This window comes from Thamnophis sirtalis, unplaced genomic scaffold, assembly GCF_051295495.1.
Source record: "Thamnophis sirtalis isolate CommonGarterSnake01/CBP01778 unplaced genomic scaffold, rThaSir2_p1.2 scaffold_7, whole genome shotgun sequence".
NCBI classification, from domain to species: domain Eukaryota; kingdom Metazoa; phylum Chordata; class Lepidosauria; order Squamata; family Natricidae; genus Thamnophis; species Thamnophis sirtalis.
In genome coordinates this window covers 47023523-47048592 of record NW_028261387.1, presented here as the reverse complement: position 1 = coordinate 47048592, position 25070 = coordinate 47023523, and the positions used below count along the sequence as shown (strand labels likewise).

Below are 25070 nucleotides of genomic sequence, written 5' to 3'. Positions count from 1 at the left end.
AACACGGAACACTGTTACCGTCCCACCGAAGTGGTTCCTATTTTTTCTACTTGCATTTTTACATGCTTTCGAACTGCTAGATTGACAGAAGCTGGGACAAGTAATGGGAGCTCACTACATTATGCGGTGCTAGGGATTCGAACCATTGAACTGCCGACCTTTCCAATCGACAAGCTCAGCATCTTAGCCACTGAGCCACCGTGTCCCTCTTCCCTCACCTATTAGAGACCTCCAAATGTTTCTTTTCAAAACAAGCAATTGGAAAGCAATTTCTTTATCTCAAGGAACGTACAAAGAATCCATTGTTTTAGGCTAATCCTTTTATATTAGTGGCATTCTGGGTTTTTTCTGGTTTATAGTTGATCGATAAAATGATCCTCTTTAAAAAAAAAAAAAACAGCCAGCATTTATTGCAGCTTTAAGACTCTCAGTCTGGCTTGGTTCTTCTGAGCTCTTCCTGTACTTGTCATTCTATTCCAGCTCATAAATTAGGGTTATTTTTAAATTGTTTTGCTTTAGCTATGAAATGTGCCTCTCTACCTGACAATTCAAGATTGAATCTGTCCATATTTTTAGGTAACACACAAAAATAGACAGCTTGAGTCAGAATGGCTTTCTCCTTTCCCTTTGGGTACATGGAGCAAGCATTTTTAGGCACTAAGAGGGAGCTGATTCAGCAAGCCTGATATAAAGAGGAGGAATATATGAAAAGCTCTACTTTGGTGTCATATGATCCCAAAGACTAAGGGGATTAAATCTGACAGTGAAATTGATACATTATCACACCAAAGCTTTCTGATACACACAAACCCCTTGTTTCACATATTTCTTCTTCATTTTTACACATTCAGGACTGCAATACAGATGCCAGGTGTTGGATGAGATATAGATATATCTTTCAGATATACTCTTGTATTTTCCCTGGTCTTATTTAAACAGATGGAAAAAGGAACAGCATCCAGATTTTCCAGTAGGTGAGAACAGGTGTTTAGAACATCTTGAGACCTCTGAGCTAAGAAAATGTAATGAATGTTAAATACAGGGAAAACAAGGTTAATAAAGTAAGAAAATGCTGCTATGCAGCAACTTTTTTGCTATACAATTTTAAGTGAATTTTGGATATATTCCTTGGAGTCCTCTGGTATAAATTATTTTTAAAAATGGACTACAAAAATACAATTTCTTGTCAATTGTCAATAAGAATGTCAATTGTTTATGCTGAATTTTGGAATGAAAATATTTCATATTCCATCACAATCTCTACATTTAGTATCTGTGGGTATATTTAGTTTTCAGATTATCTTACCAACTGCTATTGATTCTAAAGTTATCCCCTTACCTCTGTCCCTTGAAAGGTTTGAGTTACAGATCTTAGCAATCTCCATATTGTGAGCAGGTTATCTATCTGTGTGTGTGTGTGTGTGCGCGCGCGCGCGTGCGTGCATGCATGCATGCATACATACATACATACATGGACATAACATATATATGTATATATATACCTGCTCACAATATATATAAAGGTATAGCTTGACATTAAAAATAGTCAGTTGACAACTTTGCTTTGCCCTGACTTCCCATCTAAATCTTAAAATTATTCAGATATTGCTTCGGGTAGCTCATGTTACTGAGGGAAGGGAGCTGCCTATAAAAGAGCAGTGCTATGTAAGACTCTCATTAGGGGCAGTTGAGAGGAAGTAGAGCTAGAATTGGAAATGCTATGCTTACTAAGTAGAATCTGTAATATCCTTGAGAAGATGGCCCACTATCACTGATGTGTCATCAAAAGGTCAAAGATGCCTTATCCACCAGCTATGCTCAAAAGTAATCTGTCATTTGAGACTATGAGCTGCAACTGTGTCCCCGCCAGGCTTTATTGGGAATGGCATAAATATGTCAAAGGCTGTCTGACACCTCAGCCTTGTGAGCCCCATTTAAGTCAACAGGAGAAGCATGGCTGAAATATAGAATTACAGAGCACTGTTTATTACATGGAATAAATACTAAGGTGTTGTTGTTGTTTTTTTCAAAATTAGATTTGCCTTGTCATGATGTAGAATTAGCCCTGTGCCTTTTGAAAGTAGGAAAAGACTGAAAAACTGTGATTTCTTCCACCCGTTCCTTAGCCATTTCCCCTTTCCAATCTTGTAGTCATTTTGCTTTTTAGCAGCTTGGATGAAAGGATTGATAGAAGAATCAGTGGGAGAAGCCGTAGTTTCTTTGTCTACCACAGCAGGTGATTTTAACAGTACAGAATAAATCTGTAGCAGACCTAAATTGAATGTAAAGATCTAAGGCTTACCTAGACACACAGCCCCAAATTCTCTGCTGCAACAGTGTTTGCAAGCTTCTGGCACTATCCAACTGGGAGAGAAATGGTTTTGTTTTTTTTTCAAAACTTTCGGACTGTGAACATTAAGATTAATTTCTTTGCCTACTGAACCCCTGGGATATATAATGGTACCTACTGGTCCCATTCTCACTGTGGGTATTTATCTCATTTTGAAATGGCAGCAATTTTATGTCTAAAAAAGCCATTAAGCCCAAATCCACACTTACTGATACAATGTTACATAATTGAAACAGACTTGGAGGATAGCTACTTATTTAACTATGATTTTGGTCAACTGTGGTTTGTTAGTTAAGTCATTTTGGCTGGGTATCACATATATTATACATTCAGTTTTAGTCATCACAATATAAAAAAGATATTGAGACTCCAGAAAGAATGCAGAGAAGAGCAACAAAGCTGATTAAGGGGACTGGAGGCTAAAACATATGAACAACGGTTGCAGGGATTGGATATGTCTAAGTTTAATTAAAATAAGGAGCAAGGGTGATATGATAGCAGTGTTCCAATATCGAAGGGGCTGCCACAAAAAAGAGGGAGTCAAGCTATTCTGCAAAGAACCTGAAGGCAGAACAAGAAGTAATGGATAGAAATTAATCAAGAAGAGAACCAACCTAGAACAAAGGAGAAATTTTCTAACATCTATGGAACAATTTGCCTCCAGAAATCGAGAGTGCTTCAACATTGGAAATTTTTAAGAAGAGATTGGACAACCATTTGTCTGAAATAATATAGGGTTTCCTGCTTGAGCAGGGAGTTGAACTGGGAGACCTCCGAGGTCCCTTCCAACTCTGTTATTCTGTTATTATACTCATCAATAAGGTTTTCAAGACCACCATGGGTTAATTCATTCAATAACTAATCCAAAATCAAATGTGCATTTTGTAACAAAACATACTGTTTGAAGTCAGAGTATATAGACCACTTTGTGTTCAAGGCAAGTGTCAGAAAAATTATTATTTTGTGAAGTTCTTGGTGCTTTTTAAGATTTTCTTGCAGACATTTCATTACCTAACTAGGTAATGAAGATACTGATAATGATTACCTAGCTGGATAATGAAGCATCAGTAAAATAACAACCAATTCCAGGGAGCATTGAAGCTCAGAGTTACTATATTTTTTTCTATTAGATTTTTATCCTTTCTGTTTCTGAAGATCAGACATCAGAACAGGCCTCTAATGGTTCCAGTGGCACAATAGAGAAATATCAAAATGCTTGCAGGGAAGGGGAAAAATAACAAGTTCAAAAGGAGCAAGTCTTACTATCCTCTCAATTTTATCTCCTCCCATGGACACTGCTGAAAGATCCTGAAGTTTTTCAGAAATAAAAAAAATGTAAAAACCTCTTAGTTGTGTGAAGGACGTAATGAGCTAATGAGGACATGGCATACTCACTAGCTGTAGAATGCCAACCATCTTTGGGGAAAGAAAAAGGAAAAAATGCATAGAAGAAAGATGGAACTGAGTACTCTCATGAGTGCCTGGTTGATTGACTGACAACTCTTATGCTATCATATGGGTAAACAAAAATAAAGGTGTCACTAACCACAGCCATCGGCAATACCTACGTTTCACCAATAGGGGTCACCACCTGTTTGGTATAAAGAGGAGACCTAGAAGTGAATACAGTATTAATTTCTCTCTTTTGAACTTGTCTGCATTTTGTAGATGGGTGCTTTGATGGAACTTTTAACAAGCCAAGCATTATTGAATAAAGATTAAAAAATACAATTTTAAGAACATGCTATAGTTTTAAAGTTTCTGCAATATTCTTTTCACTACAAAAATAAATCAATGCACTTCTAATTTCAATCAGAAGGATAAAATATTTGGCATTATTCTATTAGAAATTCTAGGAAGCTATTGCTTTATACGCAAAGTAATAATTTGATCTGTACAAGTAGTTTGACCTCTTCCATCACCCCCTGTTGGCTTTTGTTTTGTTAATTTTGTTTCATCTATAGACAAAGAATATAGTTTTTGAATATAATATAATTTTTAATATAATTTTCATTTCAGGCCCTGAGATACAAATATCCTTCTTTATTAATATAATTTTTGCTTGCACTATTACTATATGGAGTTTGGAGAGCCAGTTTGGTGTAATGGTTAAGGTGCTGGCCTAGAAACTAGGACACTGTGAGTTCTAGTTCTGCCTTAAGCATAAAAAACAGCTGGGTGACTTTAGGCCAATCACTCACAACTCAATTCATTTCATAGGGAAAATAGGAGGAGGAAGGAGTATTTATGTATGTTTGCTGCCTTGAGTTATTTATAAAGGCAAGATAACAATTTAATAAATAATAGAGTTGTAAGAATAAACAAAAACGTGGATGCTCTGTTTAAGGTAAAAACATATACCATATCCATATGTCAGAGTAAAGATTATGTATTCCACAGTATAACAGTGGAATAAAATAACTTTTAGAAGTTTCCTTGGTCAATATTACGAGTGAAACAACTACTTAATTTGCAATTACTTCCCACGGAAACAGTATTGAGGATAATACACGTCCTTTATCCATTACTTCTGAGCTTTCAGCATTTGAAAAATTATACAAACATATGAGAGGACTATTCTAATTTGATTATGTCATGTTTGTTCCTGTTTGGAAGAACTTCTAACATATTTCAACAACAAGTTCTACTTTCTTAGTAACTGGCAGCTCCCACTTTTGCTTTCCATGGTGTATTATTTTAGGGCAAGGCAGATTACTCAAATGTCACATATGTGGCAATGTGAAAAAGAGCTTGTTCTATTTTAGAACAAGCAAAGCAGCACCCTAGATAACTAAAGGAAAGGTTAAGACTAGATAATATGGCTATCCTACTTTTTAATCCCAAATTACATTGCGGTGAAATCAAATCAAGTAATCATCTTCTTTGCCTGATTTGGATTTTATTTGATTTCCAAAGATGATTATCTCATCTGGGGAAATTAAAGGCACTTCATGTTCTCTTACTACTCAATAGTGAAGCTCAAGGGAAAGACTGTGTATAATAGTAAATCTGAACCTTCCAATCAGATAGCTTCAGAATTCCCATGGAATGGGCACTGGAATTAATTTGAAATGCATGAAGAGGGTGCTGAATAGGATAGTCATAACTTGTCTTTTACAGAGATCAGTCCTGGAATTAGACCTATGTAGACGAAGTTTGGTTTAATTTTAAAGAATTCTGAAATTTCCAGTCAACAGAACCATGTTTACCCCAAAATAAGATCTAAATAAGCCCTAACATGATTTTTCAGGATGCTCGTAATATAAGCTACCCCAAAAATAAACCCCATTGAAGATTGTCGACCAGACGGACACGTTTACCATATTTCCCCGAAAATAAGAACTAACTGAAAAATAAGCCATAATATATCTTTTGGAGAAAAAAAATATTTCTAAATATCTATCTCTTTATTTATTTATCATCTATCTACCCACCTACCTATCAATCATCTATCTCTTAATATGCTTAATATGCATCTCTTAACCTTAACCTGTGAATACTTTATAGTTAATTTCTGACATCTCTTTTAGTGCTGTGAAGATCACTATCAAAATAGAGACAAAGTTTTCTTGCCAAGATTTCTCTACATTCCTCTCCTTACACAAATTGGAGGACATGGAATCATACTGAAATGGAAAAAAATTGGAAGGAAAAAAAGACGGGGTTATTCCAGTTGACTGTGTAATTTAACTTACATCCTTATTCTCTACTTTAGGGGGCAATTTGACACACCCAACATTCTGACACAGGGATTAGGCCTTTGGAGTATATAATTTGCTTGCCAACCTCCTGTAACTTAGGATCTTGAGCACACAGCAAGAATTTTGGATCAATATGAACACAGAAAGCAGAGATTGATTATCCCCCATCCATAGTTGACATCTCTACATACTTTAAAGAAACAGCACACCAAAATAACATATCTCTGTCAGCCCTTCAGGATAACCTAGGTCAGGAAAAAGACACTACATAAAATACTGGGGACACTATTTTACTGATATAGGCTATAATAATTGAATCTTGAAATCCTGTCATTATTTCTTCTTCTCTACCTCTTATATCAAAGAGAATCAAGGCAAAACAGTCTTGAGTTTCTTTCTCGTATTTCCTTGTTTTCCTGGGCCAAGTTAATGTTTTCCTAATAGTTGCTACAGGAGATGAAGCAGGAGAACTAATTATCAATTTCTGTATCCAATGATTTCTTAACTAATACTTCTTCACACAACTAAACAATGCCTGTATATAGACATCATCATATGGAGTACATAACATTAAGTGACCATACTATTTTTAAAGCTACTATTGTTGAGTTGAGGTATAGCAACTCAATTATAGCATTAAAAATATCATCAGGTGCTGACTGTAGACAAACTACTCATGGGTAAATGCTAAGCTAAGGAGGAAGAACAAAACCAACAAGGCTAAAACATATGAAGAACGATTGCAGAAACTGGGCATGGCTAGTCTAGTGAAAAGAAGGACTAGGGGTAACATGATAGCAGTGTTCCAATATTTGAGGGGCTGCCACAAAGAAGAGAGGGTCAACCTATTCTCCAAAGCACCTGAAGGACAAGCAGCAATGGATGGAAACTAATCAAGGAGAATCTTTCTAACAATGAGAACAATTAACCAGTGGAATGGCTTGCCTTCAGAAGTTGTGGGAGCTCCGTCCATGAAGGTTTTTAAGTAGAGACTGGACAGCCATTTATCTGAAATGGTATGAGGTCTCCTGCTTGAATGGAGAGTTGGACTGGAGGACTTCCAGTGCCTCTTCCAACTCTTTGTTATTCTTTCTACAATCATGTTTTAATACTGTGAAAAAGAAGAGTAGAATCAGTAGATGGACTCAGTTATAATGGCAATGTGTGCATTTTTGAAAGACCTGTAGGACCAGGTTAGGGACAAATTGTGATAGAAAAAACTATGGGGTCACTAGAAGCTGATCCTGACTTGATGGTTTTTAATCAATGTTTTCTTCAAGGTCATCTCTGTACTTCTCTATAAAGTCTCATATAGACATGGTTTGGAAAAAATGTCGAGCAAATAAAAAGAGTTCAGCTGTGATCTGATCAAAGGTTACATAATGCAGCATCTTGTTTCCACAAAGGCCCACCAGAATTTGATGGAAGGCTTGAGGACTGAAGCATTGTCTTAATTTCACTCCCTAGAAATGTGTAGACATTTTTAATACTTGTCATTGCTTACCTTTCTTTCTATGAATGTTTCTTTTCTTTTAAAATCATTCAATATTATAATCATCACTGCATTCTGTGGCAAGTTTAACTGCAGTTTAACTTTGTATGAAGAACTACAGTTTATTTTATTTGCTTTGAATATGGAGGTTCTTAAATTAGCAATGAACATGTTAAATTAGAAAAAGAAATCTAGGATTGTATCAGATTTTATGTATATGAATTTACATATCAATTTTCCCACATTGATGCAATTTATTTTTCCACTTAAAGGTGTAATATCTGTATATCTCAAGAAGGACAGCATGGGGAACCTGAATTTTGTAGCCTGTCCACACACAGATCATCACAATTTCTTGGATAACACCTCAAAGGAGTGTTCAATGACAATATGGCAGAAACTCAACCAAGCAAAAACCGTCAAATGGAATCAAACCCCATTAACAAATGTCATTGAAAGCAGGTGAGCAATACAAAAAGCCAGAAATGCAATACAAAAGAAGAAAGCTTAATTTTCTGGTTTCCATCCAGTAAATTGCTAACATAAATCCCACATTTATGTATGGGCCTTGCCCCACAAATGAGTTCTAGGATTATCCAATGATTTTGACTTGCCAGAAAACTGTACTAGCATGAATATTTTTAAATGAACTTTTAGGTTTATATTGTACCTATTCCTTCATTGCCAATCACAATCCTGCTTGCATTGCCTCTATTTCCAGCCCAGATACTGTACTTGATTTCCATCTAAGATAATAGATGACAAAGTCAAACAGATTTTATACACCTTGAGGCTGCCCTTGGACAGAATAAGCTGCTTAACTTCACCAATGTAGTAATTGAGGAAGATAATCTATCTAATCTTTTATTGGCAGGAGGGAGGGAAGAGGCACGTTAAACTCATGCACGCTTTTCTTTTAGATAAAAGTGGACTGTCTGAATTATTTGCACAATTTGGGGGATTTATTCTCAATTAAAATGTTGGCTCATTGTGCTATTCTTAAACTATAAAATAAAATTTTCCTTTATTCGTTAATCAGAAAATTGCTTGCTGGTCATGACTAACTGATAACTGTGTGCATTGCCTATATGTAAATAGGTCTACAATTTTTAACACCGGGTAGGTTACAATCCTTGAGGAACACGGTGGCTCAGTGGCTAGGATGCTGAGCTTGTCAATCAGAAAGGTCGGCAGTTCCAGTAACGGAGTGAGCTCCCGTTACTTGTCCAGGCTTCTGCCAACCTAGCAGTTCAAAAGCATGTAAAAATGCAAGTAGAAAAATAGGGACCACTTTGGTGGGAAGGTAACTTTGTCCCTTCGGCATTTAGTCATGCCTGCCACATGACCACGGATATCTTCGGACAGCGCTGGCTCTTGGGCTTTGAAACAGAGATAAGCACCGCTCCCTAGAATTGGGAACGACTAGCACATATGTGCAAGGGGAATCTTTAGCTAGGTTACAATCCTTACCATTCTGTCTCACAATAAAGGTTGCAGTTTAGTGCCCACATTCTTAAGAATAAGTCAGACTGAACTCAATAAGGCTTACTTCTAAACAGTGTACCAAATGACTCTGTCAGGCTGCAGTCTGAATTGTGAACTTGCAGAACCCTACTTCTGACTGCATGGGCTTAATACTATGCCTAAAATCCTGCTGAGATTACAAGGGTTTAGAAATACATAGATATGCTGAGATGTATGGTAGTAATTTTTTCCTTCCAGACAATAAGCTAATCAGATTCCTTTGTGTCTAGCTGCCATGGGAACACACGACTGCAGACAGATCTTCAGCACCACCAAGATGTATCATCACTTATGGAGGATGCCAATGGGAACCAAGAGGCAAATAACAGCTTTAATCCATGGGGACTGCACTGTCACAAACAGCATCTGAATCGCATGTCTTCCAAGTATAAGGAGAATAAACCTCACCGTATCTTTTTTCCTGAATTAGCTGAACATTACAGTACACATGTATAATTGATAATTTGTATTTTTTAAAGGCTGCTAGTACTGTTATAGGTACAAACATAGAAGAGACAGTTTATCAAAAGTTTAAGTGCAATAGGTTAATGACAAAAAGGACATTTTAAGTCTAAATTACACATTGATTATGTTGGTAAACATACATTTCAGTGGGACCCAGATTGCAGCAATGTACACACTAAACTTGATGAAACTCTCAAATATTTTGATCTGGATTTGTCTATAATAGGAAAAATGCAGATTTTAATTTATTTAGCATTTAACAATTATCAGAAAGGCAGCTATGTATCTCTGGTATAGTAATAATTAACAGTGTTAATCTTCTTTATACATCCTATTTGCCATAACCTATTTAGTAAACATTTGCAGGAAACCATATTTGTATCTCATATATTTTTGAGTTTCACTATTTATACTTGATATGTAACCGCTCAATTTTGTATAATCCAGATTATAAGAATATTTAAAATATTTCATTTCCACTAAAATGTTATATAGAGACACAAACCAAATTTTGAATTTGTGCTGAAAGTCTTTTCAGATATAATTTTTAAAAAAGACTACACACGTAGAAATTGTATTCAAGGAACCATGATACGCACATCTTAGTAGTATGTGAAAGCTCAACCTTGTAATTAAAACTATCCTTCAACATATGTACATTGATTGTTGATCACTCTAAGAAGAAATATTATATTGACCTTCACTAGGGACAGAAAATGATGGACACATTTCTCATGATAAATGAGCTGAAGTGGAAACAAGAAGCTAAGCACAGAAACTAATGGAAAACTGCAAAGTAAACCTAAGTAAAATGCTGATTTCCTTAACTAGTACATCCAGAATTTCTGTTGCTAGAAAATGTTGTATCCAAATATAAATACCCATGCATTCTGGACTTAAAAATGGGAACCAGGCAGCATGGTGATGATGCATCAGAGGAGAAGAAAGCACGGCAAATAAAGAAATGTGAACAGAGTACATCAGCCTCCCTTGGAGTCCGTATTTGTGGCATGCAGGTGAGTAGAAATCTGTTTTGAAAATTACACGTGTTACCATGAAAGAGTACCATGAATTTAGTGATTATAAATAAACAAGGGGTGATAAATAAATTAAATTCAAATATGATTTTCCATCCAAGCATCTCTGTGTTAGCCTCAGTCTGTGCTTAGAAAGACATGGTATATCTGAAATGCTTATTGATCGGTGATAATTACAGTTTTCCAAAAAATTAATTTGCAAAAGTTATGTATGCACTTCTGAAATCTTTTGGGGAAAAGATTGGTCATGTTGAAAATCAATGAAAACCCCATCACAGTGCAGCTAATACTAATCAAATAGCAATCACAACAAAATGTCACCTCTTATCTAAGTTAAGCAAGTGTATGGAGACAAAAATATGCAATGGCTATGGTCCACTATTCAGATGAGGAATGCCCATTTATTTAAATGCACCTGGATTATTTTTACACCCTGAAGAAAGCTAAGCAGCAGCTTCTTTGCCACTAAAAATAAGGATAATTCATAGAAAGCAAATACACTAGAGCTGCAGATTTTATTTTAGGTTTTGATCCTCCTACTAACTACTTTAATAGAGAGAGACACTTTAGCAGATGATCTAAGTCAAAGACAATCATCTACTAAATAAATTCTTCCTTAGTGGGAGAACACAAAGCTGTCCTGTGGCTTAGAATAATTGCAGCTGTGTAATCATCAAAGCAGTCATTTCTGTCAGTGTGGCAACTGAAAGCAGATTTCAGAACTGGATTGCCTGAGTGTACATTTATTTTGCCATCAAGAGCTATTAAATTAAATCCTTTGACATATACATTTTTAAAAAGATGATACAGTAGGTCTGAATATTGCTGGGTAACATGGAAACCAGTAATTAGGTCAGCCCAAGTACGTCTTTGGTTTACTGAAAGAATGCACTAAAGAGACTGAAAAGAAAGATACTATACAAATATAATAAATAATGTTAAAATGAATGCAAAGCCTTGATCTCAGATTGTACTTTCACAGCACTTGAGTTCCCTGTATGCAAGACATTGTAGTCCTGCCTTGCAGTGATAAAGATAAATATAGTAAGCTTCTAATGCACACATTCAAAATGTACTATTGAAGCTTTCAGAAGGAGTACATAAAATCACATAACAAATTACAATCTGCAAAACAGATGGCTAATATAGATTGTTATTGTTTTTAATTCAGGTTTACCAGGCAGATACCATCCAATATAATTGCAAGGATAAGTACTATGGACGAAAACTTTCACCAGATGGCTTCAAGCAAGCCCTTTGCCAGTTCCTTCACAATGGGAATCATTTTAGAACAGACCTCGTGGAACCAATTTTATTTCAGCTGAATACTCTGCTATCTGTCATCAAAAACCAAAATTCTTACCGGTTCTTCTCTAGCTCACTTCTCATAAACTATGAGGGACTGGAGAAAACAATGCCTTCAGACAATGACCCTCAGGGACACTATCAAAACCTAGTCTGCTCTGCTTCACATGGGAATAGCCATCCTAAAGTTGATGTTCGCATGATAGACTTTGCTCACACAACTTACAAAGACTTGAGATATGAAGGACCAGATCATGGTTATATTTTTGGTCTAGAAAACTTAATTAAAATTTTCCAGAGTATATCTATGGGAGAATGACAATTACGGAATTAAAGACTCATGATTTGAAATAGCAGAACCTGTACATTGGGCTATAACAGTAGGAAGCCGTCCAGCTACTACAGCAATAAAAAGGGCAGTTTGTTAAGGAAAGCTCATACTAATATGCCACTATAGTTTGAGCAGAAATCCTCATAATTGTGAACATTGGATGATTTTCTTTTCTAATTCTACTGTTGCCTATTCGTGTCATTTGTGAAAAAGAATACTTGAAAAGAACTCAAAGAGTTAAGGATTTTTTTAATGAAGAGCCAATCAGATTTGTGGGGTGAGCAAGGACCAAACAACTATGAAACTCATGAAAAGAGTTATGAAGATAGGCTGGCAGGTCCTTAAAACAATTCAGCTTAATTCATCCAATTTGATGGGTTAAAAAGGACAATCACTTTTGAACAAGCTTAGCTACTAAACAGCAGTACTTTAAAAACCTTAAATTAACTCCTTGTTCCTTTGTATTCCATGCTAGTGTCTATGCCAAAGTATTTTCCAAAGGGTAAGTAGAATCAGAGCCACAATCAAAAGCAGAGGGTTCCAGATATTCTCAGAGAAATAATGTAAGGTATTGATGGAAGAATAAGAACTTGTTACAGAGAGGGCACAAAATCTGGAAAAAGCAGTTATGGAGAGATTCATACCTTGATATTTCAGGCCAGAGTTACACTGCAGAGGAGTTAAGACAATTTTGAAACATAGGTGTACCGATATCATTATGGGCCCAATAATGATAGACATTTTATATCAACATTTCTATGCATGCATGTATGTATTTTTCTTGCATGTGGGTAACCATTACAATAAACTTCACAAAATGTTTACAGGAGTTTGGAGTATACTACTGGTAAATAAAGAACACTGCTCCCATGTCATATGGAAAATCCGCTGAGTGTTGTAAATACAAAGTATAGATTTAGAAACATGCAGGCAAGATGGAATGTGAAACTGTAAATAAAGTATATGGGCCTTACAACATATTGACTGTGTCTATATTTCCTTATGTTATTTCTCACAGATCTGTCAATATTTACATAATTCCTAGTTTAAATACCAGATCTCCAGGGAAATCTTTTTGCTATTTACATGTTTCTTTAATGTGGCTTGTGAATAACCACAAATTGTGTGACAGGCAGATTAAATCATTAGGCCAAGTACATATTCCACTTAGCCTGCTGCCCAGCTTCAGGAAATTACTAGAAATTATTCATAATCTTGAATACTGTTAATATGCAACTGACATCGCAAAATCCAAAGCAATTCCACATAGACATTCATAGGCTTCGGGTGCAAAAGGATTTGTCTTCATTTGAGCTGCCTGTCAAACTCAAACTCTTGTTGTGTCAAATATTTATAAAATAATAATTTGACATTAAGAAAGCAATTTATGCGTATGTTCATTTTCTGCAACAATCTAGATTATAGCTGTTACAACTCCTAATGCAGACTATAAGATATTGAGCTAGTTCTTCTGAATTAAGCACATTGATATATATTTGATGGAACATCCTTCAACATTTAAGTGAATGTATAAATAAAAGTTGCAATTGTATCCTACTTCCAGGGAGGATGCCATATAAAGTTCAGTGGGATTTATTACAGCACAGAATTGTAGATAACTGTGCTATAAAACATCAAGGCTGTAAAAGCTTAACTTTGTAGGAAGTTCCTCTAAGCAATTTTAGGGAAATGGCATTAAACTCCTCTTTTTGTCTGAGTAAATATGCATAGAATGGAACAACCCAGATACCTCCTAAATTTCCTGGGTCAATTCAATGAGCATTATAACTAGATAAATGCTTAAATTATGTTGTATAAGGATTGAATAAAAATATTGCCATGCTAAAATTACATCTAGCAAATTTTTCCTTCCCCTTAAATTGTCTCTTTCAGAGTTACTGGTCAAGTCTGAGCACTGGGGAATTATACTAGAAAACATAGTGCCCTGAAAAAGCATCTGCCTAACTATATATCAAGCATCTGCCAGCGATGCCACCACAAATAGAATGACATAAATAGTGTTATGCACCTGCCTTTTGCTCTCAACAATTAGAAGTTTCGGGGGTGCCCACACCTATGAAGGATTCTGTTCCTTTGTAAATACATCACTAGGACCAAATGGAGATGGTACTAACACAGATGGTGCAGAGATGGAATTAACAAATTCTGGATTTTCTTTGGATTTTTCACAATTCTCCAATTTTGCTCATTTTTAGCACCTATCCACATACATCTCTGTCCTTTCCTCAGCTTAAACCACTCTGCCCCAGGAAAGATGAGACATCCGTTGAAGCAATTTGGCAGCAGAACAATACTTTTTTTTTTTTGCTGTCCAAGAAAATAAATTTGGACATATTTTAAGGAGAAAGATAGCCCTCCATTCACCTACCTTGAACGGCGGGGGCTGGGGGGTCATGCTTTAGCTAATCCATTTGAAACCAACTGGATTTGTATGGCTTGAATTGGTTTGTTACAGAATCAGTCAGATGTTTAGACTGGATTAGGCATTTTATCCACCTATCGAGTCCTTCTCAAGATCTAGCCTAGGCAGAAGATGCCGTTTGATGATTTTAAAGGTATTGTCCCCATTTACTATTCCAAGGAAAGCTACCTTTTGCAACTGACTTATGGTGATCTTCTCAATGCCAGTAGTGTTCAATTGGTGTTGTCATTGTTTTTGGATTGCACCCAAGGGACCTTTTACTATTTGTACTGTTATGGTTGGTTACACAGTCAGCCAGATGTTTAGGCTGCCTATTCCCCAACAAAACAAGTATAGTAGTCTCAACATATCAATAGAGCAGTGATATCTATCCTATATAAGGACTAAATTTTCCAGGACATAAAAAATGGAAGAAGAATTCTTCTCCTATGAAGAATAGGATTAGCTCTACTATAAAAGTACATTAAATTTGCTTCTCTTGGCTGCCAAAATCATATGTTCATCTTGCTTGGAAAATATTACAATAAAATTTCCATCACAGAAGTGTTTTCTGTCTGTCTGTCTGTTTCTATCTCTCTCTCTCTCCCTCCCTGCCTCCCTCCCTGCCTGCCTGCTTGCCTGCCTCCATCCATCCATCCATCCCCCACCAGTGATCTGAAAGTTTGAGAATGCTGGAGAGTATTTTAGTAGTTTCTAGCACTACACTCTTCTGGACAGAAAACTCTTAAGTTGTTTCTGGGATCTGTTGGACTACAATCTGGGCGGGGTCACAGTCCCAAGTGCTCCTATCACCACTGGGACCACTTTCGCCTTTATTTTCCACAACCTTTCCTCCTTTGAGCCGCTGATATTTCTCCAGCTTTTCATATTCCTTCTTCATAATGCTGTTGTCATTATATCTATTACCATTGCTGCCTTCTGGTCCTTGTTTTCTACCACAATGGCTGGTTGGTTGGCCTTACTTGCCTGCCCATCTAGATCGGGAAATCTCACAAGATCTTAGCCTTGTTATTCTCCACCATCTTCTGTGGAATTTCTCATCAGGATTTGGGAGAATTTAGCCCATACATTGTGCAAATGCTCCTATACATAGTGCTAGCTACTTGGTTGTGCTGTTCAGCTAAGCTATTCCTGCCTGCATTTTATATCATGTATTGGACTGTCTCTGACATCTGTACCTTGGTACTGTCTAGTGTGGTAGAGCCCTGCTTTTGTGGATCTGTTGCTTAGCGCCTATTCTCATGTTGCTATGATCAGTGCTTCAGTGCTGTGTTTTAGTCCAGCCCTTTATATCCACAGGTAGAAATTCCCCAGTATCTGCCACTCTGCTATCTGTCAATGGTGCATCCCATGCAGGGTCTTGTCTTCCCATGGCACTTTCTTTGCTTGGTGTTCCTCCCTTGTCTGCTGCTGCGTCAGATATTTTCCCAACAGCTCATCTTTGATTAGCATTTTACTGATGTACTCCTCGACGTTCTGGGTCTTACCCATGATAGTAGCTTTGACCTTTGGTACACCCTGCTTGCCCTCTTTCCAGATGAGCAGTGTCTCTGGGTGTTGGGGCTTGCGGTACGTTTTGAGGAGCTACAAGTTTTCACATTGGCAGAGCATACATATTGGTGGCATGGATCTTGTTCTTCCCATTGAGCTTGCTCTTCAGGGCCTATCTTAACTTTTGGTGATACTTCGATGTTTCTGACTCCTGATTGTGGTTCACACATGACTGTGGAAAACCAGGGTATTTGTAGTTGGTCTATATGTCTGCTATGTGGCTTGCTGGTGATTCCACTCCATCAGTCTTCCCTCTTTTGACTACCATCCAGTCGGATTTTTCCAATCTGAATGACATAATAATGTCCTCATTGTAGATCTGTGTCAGATGAATCAGCTAGTTAATGTCTCGTTCACTGTTCTTGAGGAATATACAGTAGGTCTCATGTTTTCAAGGCCTCCAAAGAGTATTTAGGATGTTTTTCCTCAAAAACTAGGGTAGTTGGATTTTAATATTTTTCCTGTTTTTAAAAATAAAAATAGGGGAAACTTTGAGGAACTGAGTTTGTTAAGATTAATGTCATGTGTTGGTGAAGTATTTGGTGGTTATAAAAAGCCATGGGCTTCAACAGCTTTTTATTATGTTTACTGGGAGTGAGTGTTCAGTGAGATGCATAGATGGGAAATGATATTTATTGCAAGGGTTTATATCTTTAAAAAACAAAATAAGCCCCTAACTTAATTACAAAACCCTAAGTACCAAACACTTGATTACATTGCCAAAGATACATTATTGATTCAGTCACCAGCATGCTAATTTTGCTGATACAATGATGCTCTCAGCAAAGGAGCTCAATGGAGGCGGAAGTGATGAAATGTACATATGGAATAGAATGGAAATTCTGCCCCTGATATTCTGAGACAAGGCTAAAGTGAATGACAATGATTTGTTTGTCTAGCACATTCTGGAACTGCTCCTCTCCCTCACAGAGGAGCTCTGGCCAATGTCCAATAAAATATTAAAACAGAAAAATTGTATATAAAGTTAAAATTTAAAAACAGGCTAGGATGATTAAAAGAGATTAATTAAAGGGAAAAGGGGGGCTTTCAGAGTGCTAACCACCCCTATGGCTGCATGCCATATCGTCATAAGGGCCAGAGAGCATAGTCTACGCTGTAACAATAGGGCACAGGTATCACCGTTCTGGTTTTATTGTCATTTGCTCTGGACATCTGTCTCTCAGCTTATATTTGTAATGTCATTTGCATTGGGAAATCTATTCTTCAGAGGCTTAATATAGGTAGTCCTCGATTTACAACAGTTCATTTGGTGACCATTCAAAATTACAAAGGCACTGAAAAAAGTAAGTTATGACCATTTTTCATACTTACAACCATTGCAATATCCCCCTGGTCACTTGATCAAAATTCAGACACTTTGGCAACTGACCCATATTTACGACGGCCACAGTGTCCTGAGATCACGTGATCGAGTTTTACGACCTTCTGACAAGGAAAGTCAATGGGGAAGACAGATTCACTAAACAACTGTGTTACTAACTTAAATGACTGCAATGATCACTTAACTATAGCAAGAAAGGTCGGAAATGGGACAAAACTCACTTAACAAATGTCTCAACAACAGAAATTTTGTGTTCAATTGTGGTCGTAAATTGAAGACTACCTATAGCAAGTCCCGAGTTACAGTGGCGTTTCTTTTTTTTTTAAATAAATATTTTTTATTTTTAAAAACAAAAACAAAACAACATACAAAAAACTTTCCTCAATTTCGTCAAGCATGTCTTTTGGTTACAAGCTTTTGTGCATCAGTTTTTACAATTAGAAATAAGATCACTGGTTGTCCATCAAACATAACTAAATACATCACTATCATTGAGCATTATGTGTTCAGGCTACCATTAATATTCCTTCATTTCTAACAAACGTTATTTCCTTAATTCTTTAATTATACAGCAGCGTTTCTGAACTTCAAAGTGGCTGAGGAATTCTGGGAGTTGGAGTCCACATAACTTAAAAGTCGCTGAAGTTGAGAAACACTGCTCAAAGCCATTGGCCCCAGTCCAATCAGTGCAATCCCTAGTGGATTTCTGATTTCATCTTTTGATGTCTCACTTTCTCCCGTAACTCTACAACGGTGATCCCGGTGATTAAAACTAAATATCCCTCAGTATCGGCCAGCTACATTCGCGCAGGCGCAATCTTCTGTTCTCTCGTAACAGATCCCTGGCTTCGTGGGCCAAAACTGAGTGACGTAACCAGCGCAGGCTAGGCCATGTGAACCGGCCTCCAATAGCGCCGGGTAAACGTCCGCCAAGATGGCGTCTGCGCGGTACCGGCGCTTCTTGAAGCTCTGCGAAGAGTGGCCCGTGGAGGAGACCAAGCGCGGCCGTGATTTGGGAGTCGCGGTGCGGCAGAAAGTGATGCAGGCTTTCCGTGAGGGAGAGAATACCCAGGTGGGACCCGGCATCGGGGGGGCTTGCGCTGTAAGGAACCGAGTTAGGCGATTGGCGGCGCCAAGGTCGTTTACTTTGCGGCTATCAAGCCTCTTCGTCCCGGGCCAGAGCGAGGAAGGGGCTGTGCTGTGGCGCTGTTAAATGGCCGTGGGCGGAACCGGGGCTGCGGCAGGATAGGAGGCTGTGAAAAGTTCAGGACTTGCCCTTTTTTTAATCAATTTATGAATGGGGATCAAGCGATTCAGAGTTAAGCAAGGACACGTGTTGACTCGAAGAGAAGCCTCTGCATGATTTTCAATCCTGGGATCTGTGGATCTTCAGTTTGCAGGATGCTTCAGGACTCTTTTTTTTTCTGAAGACTTCATGGAAGCATTTTCTCATGAGTAGCAATAGCACTTATATACCGCTCCACAGTGCTTTACAGCCCTCTCTAAGCTGTTTACAGAGTCAGCATATTGCCCCCAACAATCTGGATGGAAGAATGTGTGTGTGTGTGTGTGTGTGTGTGTGTCTGTCTGTCTGTCTCTATCTTTGGTACTGTAATAAAGCCAAAACACTGTTGAGAAAAGTTCTCCTTGCCCAGAAGCAGGGAGATTGTATCCATTGCCCTGAGAACTGCTAGCACCTTGGTAGGATGGCATCACGGTTTTGCAAAATGTATCACTCTGTGTCATATTTTAGAGCCAAATAGGTTACAAAAATGAAGGGACCTGGATCCAGCACTTGTGAGATGGTAAATGTTGGTACTGCGGACATAAGTTATGCTGGATCTCCATATTCCAGTGATTTTTTTTTTGTCTTAGGTTCATTATGTGGGCATATTTTAGGGCTGTTTACTCAATCACACATGTACTCTCTCTATGGATTACGGTATATACTTTGATTTGTAGATTGACAAAAAATGGAATTCACACAAGATTCATGTTAAATATATTTTAGGAAGCTTTTTCATTTGATAACTGAATAGGTATGGCAGTTATAATTGAAATATCTTCTAAACATTAAGAACATACAATCTATTTTTAATTATTGTTGTGAAATATGTAAGTTTTTAATTCCTATTTTACTACCATCTATTCTTACAGATTGCTGACCCAGTGACTTGTGATGAAATTTTTGAAAGTTTAACCAAAATTCATACTAACTATTATAGAAATAAGGTGAGTTCTGCCACTGTGGCAAATATGAGTATGTAGTCACTCCTTTCTTTATAATTTTCTAATAGGCATACAGTTTAGATCTGTTCATTATCTTAGTTCAAGAAAAAGACAATCCCATTCTTCTAAAATTTTGTATAATCTTTGAAAATAAGTCTGAAACGTGTGCATTTATAGACCTGAATATGCACAAAGTCTGTTAATTACCATAACAATACTCTAGTACCTAGCAAATGTATTTCATTTCTTGCCATTTATTTCATTACCTTGTCAAAAGCACTTTTCTCTATCAGAGAAGGGGAGGTATATATTTACATATCTGTTTTTTTTTTTTCTTGGAATAGTATCCACGTCTGAGAGATACAAACTTCTCTGGAGTGCCAGTGGAAGAATGCAAGTTGGTCCTTGCAACAGGTATTTAAACTGTAGTAACTGCTTGGAGTCTATTTACGGGGACAGCAACATTTATTGGCATAAATCTAGTGTCTTTTGTACACTAGGTTTATGTACAGTTTTTGTACATTTTTTTCTTTCTTCCTTTGGGCTCTTTTACACACAAGAATTTGCTGCCACGAACTTTCTGTCTTGTCAACAGCTTTGCTATGAATTCAAGTATATTCTAAAAACACTTGTAAATGACTGGTGCAGTGCCCCTCATTGAGATTTGTATCTTAGTGGCTGTAAATTGCATGTTGGTGTAAATTGTGTAATCCATTTTCAATTCAAAGGAGCTATGAACAATTTAAAAAGTAGATATGTCAATCTTCTTTTTTAATGCAGGAATCATTCCACATAAGAACGTAATCTTCTAGACTACTTTAGGTTTAATGGAGCAAGCCGTTTCCCATAGCCCCAACTGCCATTTTCCTATTTCTTCCATTTAAAGTCACATGACTCTTGGAATTCAGGGGATATGATATAATATCATTCCATACCACTCTTTCAATATTTCACTGCTGTATTTGAGAAGTCTAAAGAAAGAAATGGATATACAGGTAGTCCTCAGCTTGCAACCACAATTGGGACCAGAATTTCCATTGATAAACAAAGGGGTTAAGTGAGTCATGCCTTGATTGCTAACCAAATCCCTGCAGTGATTGATTGACCCAGTTGTAAAGCAAATCCGGCTTCCCCTATTGACTTTGCTTGTCAGAAACTGGCTGGGAAGATCGCAAGATGGTACTCACATGACCCCAGGATGCTGCAACTGTCATAATACATGGCAGTTGCCAAGCACCTGAATTTTGATGAACGGTTATAATGCAAGGACTGATAGTAAATCACTTTTATCAGGGCCGTTATAACTTCAAATAGTCCTTAAAGTCAAAGACTATCTGCATGTGGTGCTGAGGATCAGCCAAAAACAATCATGTAATATAACATGTAATTGTAACAGGAAGTCCATATTCTTTGTGCACTTATTTTCTTCTTTGGATCAAAAAGATGTGAGGAATAGATCTAAATGTAATAATGCCTCCTCTATATAGGGTACACTATATATATAGACTTATATAGCAGTAGACTTATATACCGCTTCATAGGGCTTTCAGCCCTCTCTAAGCGGTTTACAGAGAGTCAGCATATTGCCCCCAACAATCTGGGTCCTCATTTTACCCACCTCGGAAGGATGGAAGGCTGAGTCAACCCTGAGCCGGTGAGATTTGAACCGCTGAACTGCTGATCTAGCAGTAGCCTGCAGTGCTGCATTTAACCACTGCGCCACCTTGAAGTTAAGGCTTCTATATAGAAGTTAAGGCTAAAATATTATCATTTAATAATTTTCTATTATAATTATTTATTTTTTGTATACATTTATAAACACAATAGAATGTATTTAAAATGTCTTTGGAGTGGCATGGAGCTAAATTGCAGGTTTTTGTTCAATACATATAGAAAATGTTACTTTTTCCTGGATGTAGAATTGCTGTATTGAATAAAGAAAACATATTGCCTGAGGCAACAAAGCGGAAATGTAGATTGAAACTAATGCTTTGCATTTTAGGGTTTTGAAGGTGTAACTTAAAGCAGAATTATTGCTTGTGATAGTGAGTATCAGCATGGATTGCAAAGCCATGTGGATCAGGGAGGAAAAATCTCTTGTGACTTCCAGTTGCATACTGGAAGAAGTACATTAGTCACCTATATTTTGTAAAGCACTCTTAAAACAGTAGGCAGAAATATAAAACTTATTTTTTTATAAAGTATTCTGTCTTAATTTCTTCAACTACCATTTTTCAGAACAACTGAAGCAAATGGAAGAAGGAAAGCTTGGAAAATTGAAAAGGTTACGTGAAAAATTCTCTGCCAAGCATCACAAAGAAGATTCTAAATAATAACTCAGTCTTTAACTGGTTTTGTAAAGCACTTTTTGCCAGTACAGCTAAACCACCTTGTTACCAGCAAAGGACAATGGAAAGCTATTCTGAAATGGGACAAAGTAGCTCCATTTGACTACATTGGTTTATGAAGACCTAGGAAGTCCATCTGAAGAACAGGGAATTATATAGTTATATGCTGTGGGTGTTTACCTATCTGCACTAGTGAATGTCATCTTGCAACTGGTGCGTTGGAGCTTAACAGAACTGTAGTTCATGTCAAAAAAAAAATCTAACATTGGGATTCTGTGAAAGAGATGTGTGATTTCTTACTGTTAATTAGCTTGTATGTTGTTTACTGAAAGGCAGCACTTATTGGGCGGGGTGGAGAGAAGCTTACCATATGTTGTGCAGAATTGAATATTGAGAGGACAAATTTCTATTCTGTGACTGCTGCTTGTGAAATCGATGAGATAGCAAAGTAGTTGCAAATACATAGGCAGCTCCCCAAATATTTTTTGCTGCAGTGTAGATAAAGTCCATTCTCAATGCCCAGGAAATAACAGCAAAGACCAGTGGGACATGTTAGCATCCTAAGAAAATAGCATGCTTGCTAAAATATGTATCACACATTCACAGATCTTGTGGTTCACAAGTCACAGTGGCCATGGTTCCATAGAACCAGGAAAAGAGGCTTCCATAGAGGGAAAGCATTTATAGCCTATACATCAGGGATCCTCAGGCCACAGGCCACTACCAAGTCTTGAGCCGTTCGGAACCAGGCTGTGGAAGGGGTAGCACACGCCTATCCCTACTTGCACGAGCAGTGGGAAAGTGTGTGCATGCGCTCCATTTGCCCAAGTGGCGGGCACCATGCCCATCGCTCGAGCAAATGGAGCTGTACGCATACATGCTTGCCTTCCACTCACACAGAACCACTACCACTCCCATCCACAAAGCCAGAAAGATTGGGGAACTCTGCATTGAGCAGAGGATTAGAATAAATGACTTCTAAAATAGACTTCTAAAACTTACAACTTTGGCCTTGGGTGACTAACATTTATTTAGAAAATTAATCAAGATTTGTCATTTTATGAAGTTACCAACGTTATCAAGAGGCTGCTGATTCACCTGCTTTCCATTTATTATACTGATTTTGTGTTTTAAATTTCAGAAGATTCATATAACAAACCAGAGGAAGATAAATTACAAAGCTGGGTTTATGATTAGTAAAATCTTTTTCTTACTAAATCTGCACAGCAGTCTGTATATTTGAAGAACACTGCTTTGGTCCAAATGTGAATGAAACAGACTCCTTGATTGTTTCTAGCCTCCCCCATAGACTAGTACTAATGGAACAACTGGGCACACTTAATATACACAACTGTTTTCTGTCTTTTGCTTACATTTGACAGCAGTTAGCAGAAGTAGATTTTACAAGGGGCTTTTTCTTATACAAATCATCTAAATTCATAGGAGCAAATTATTCTGTCAAGGAACTTCTAAGTTCATATTTCAGAACTTTTATACTTGTGGTCCTGCTCTTTTTTTTCCTGCCACTTTTTCTGCAGCTCCATTCCATATAGACTAATTATAACTGATATTTCTGACACCCATGACAGTTAAAACATTTCCCCACAAACTCGTGCGTGGAAGCAGGATGAATTCTAAAAGTATTTTATACTATTCTATTGAGTGAACAAGGCACAAACTGCACATTTGTACTGCAGCATGAACGTGCAATCTTTCATTAATGTCCAGTCTTGTCAATCGAAGGAAAAAAAAAGCCATTTCATGAATTATATGATTGCTTGAACTATTAACTTAATAGAATATTTTCTTGCAATTTCTTCTTAGTTGAGATGTGATTCTAGACACAAAATGTTCATGTCTTCAAAAGGTTTAACATGAAACACTTGCAAAGAAATCCTTATATGGTGATTTTCCATATCTTTGAATAAGTTAAAAAGGTAGCAAGCTTCTACTCGCTGACAACTGTCAATTCTATTTGCACCGGGCTGTGTAGCCATCCAAATGTAGTGCATGGAGAAAAAAAAGAAGGAATAGTTTTAATACAGTTCAAAGGTATGGCAAACTCAATGCATATGAAGAAACAATTAGTCATGGCTTCAGTTTCTTGCTGAATTAAATGCCTTCAATCAGTCCTGCTTGAGATAAAAGGAAGTGCTGAGGTTTTACGAACTGTCACAGCCTGGACCAATGTTCCTTGTCTATAAAAACTTTGCAAGGAACTTAGTACCAATACCTCTTCAAGAAGTGCATACATATCTATATACTACAGTTTATGTTTGAAGACTTGGATTCCACTGTCTCAGTGATTTATTGTATTCTGGACATCCACAAAACCCATTCGTTGTCTCCGCTTTCTTTGCTCGGTCATCTGAAAGTTGCAGTGTAAAAAAGAACATTAAAACATGGTTCTTAAATTTTCTAATTAAGGTTTCACAACAGCTATAGTTCTTGAACTATAAATGACTTGAGATAGTTTGCAATAACATATCTGTTGCACCCGTCTCAACCTTTTCTCGGGTATTCCTCCACTTCATGTAAGTTATTGGTACAAATAAATACCCTCAAGAAACTTATATAATGCACTCCAGCTATACTTTGCACTGGAGGATAAACTATTCCAAATACAATTAATTTTTTAAAAAAATCAGTAGATGGTTTCCATCAAAGGGAAGCCTTATGCTGATTACAAACGAAATTGGGCATTTGGTGCAAGAAAATGGAAAGCATAATTTGAAACCTTAAAAAGGGTTGAGAATAATAGTACATTGTACTTGGACATAGCTGAGAATTTCTCAGAAAACTGCACATTCTACATTTTTCTGAAATCAGTATGTCATTTTTTTTAGTGAGACCTTCAAAATACATAACTTGACACTTAATATCCTAGCCCTTTCTAAAATTTAGAAATATATAGTCCAGTAAAAAGAAGAAAATATTAGATGTTTTGATTAC

At 37.1% G+C, this 25070-nt stretch overlaps 3 protein-coding genes across 4 annotated transcripts in view; 2 read left to right on the top strand and 1 right to left on the bottom strand.

Moving 5' to 3' along the window:
- The window catches only part of IP6K3 (inositol hexakisphosphate kinase 3), a 28361-nt gene extending 15176 nt beyond the window's left edge, over positions 1 to 13185 (top strand). For both annotated transcript variants that reach the window (XM_087719930.1, XM_014056592.2), the window contains 4 exons: positions 7816 to 8005; positions 9298 to 9476; positions 10373 to 10548; positions 11741 to 13185. In XM_087719930.1, the coding sequence (XP_087576056.1) occupies positions 7816 to 8005; positions 9298 to 9476; positions 10373 to 10548; positions 11741 to 12193 (998 nt within the window). In that variant the 3' untranslated portion in view covers positions 12194 to 13185. The remainder of the gene's footprint in view (positions 1 to 7815; positions 8006 to 9297; positions 9477 to 10372; positions 10549 to 11740) is intronic.
- A 5257-nt stretch (positions 13186 to 18442) lies between these two features.
- Positions 18443 to 22401, top strand: UQCC2 (ubiquinol-cytochrome c reductase complex assembly factor 2). Its single transcript, XM_014056560.2, has 4 exons — positions 18443 to 18613; positions 19699 to 19773; positions 20115 to 20184; positions 22009 to 22401. Exons 1-4 carry the CDS (start codon positions 18476 to 18478, stop codon positions 22101 to 22103), a joined length of 378 nt encoding a protein of 125 aa, XP_013912035.2. The 5' UTR covers positions 18443 to 18475; the 3' UTR covers positions 22104 to 22401.
- A 729-nt stretch (positions 22402 to 23130) lies between these two features.
- ITPR3 (inositol 1,4,5-trisphosphate receptor type 3) overlaps positions 23131 to 25070 on the bottom strand; it is a 135498-nt gene continuing 133558 nt past the window's right edge. Inside the window, exon 58 of the mRNA XM_087719927.1 lies at positions 23131 to 24486. Within this exon, the coding sequence (XP_087576053.1) occupies positions 24418 to 24486 (69 nt within the window). The 3' untranslated portion in view covers positions 23131 to 24417. The remainder of the gene's footprint in view (positions 24487 to 25070) is intronic.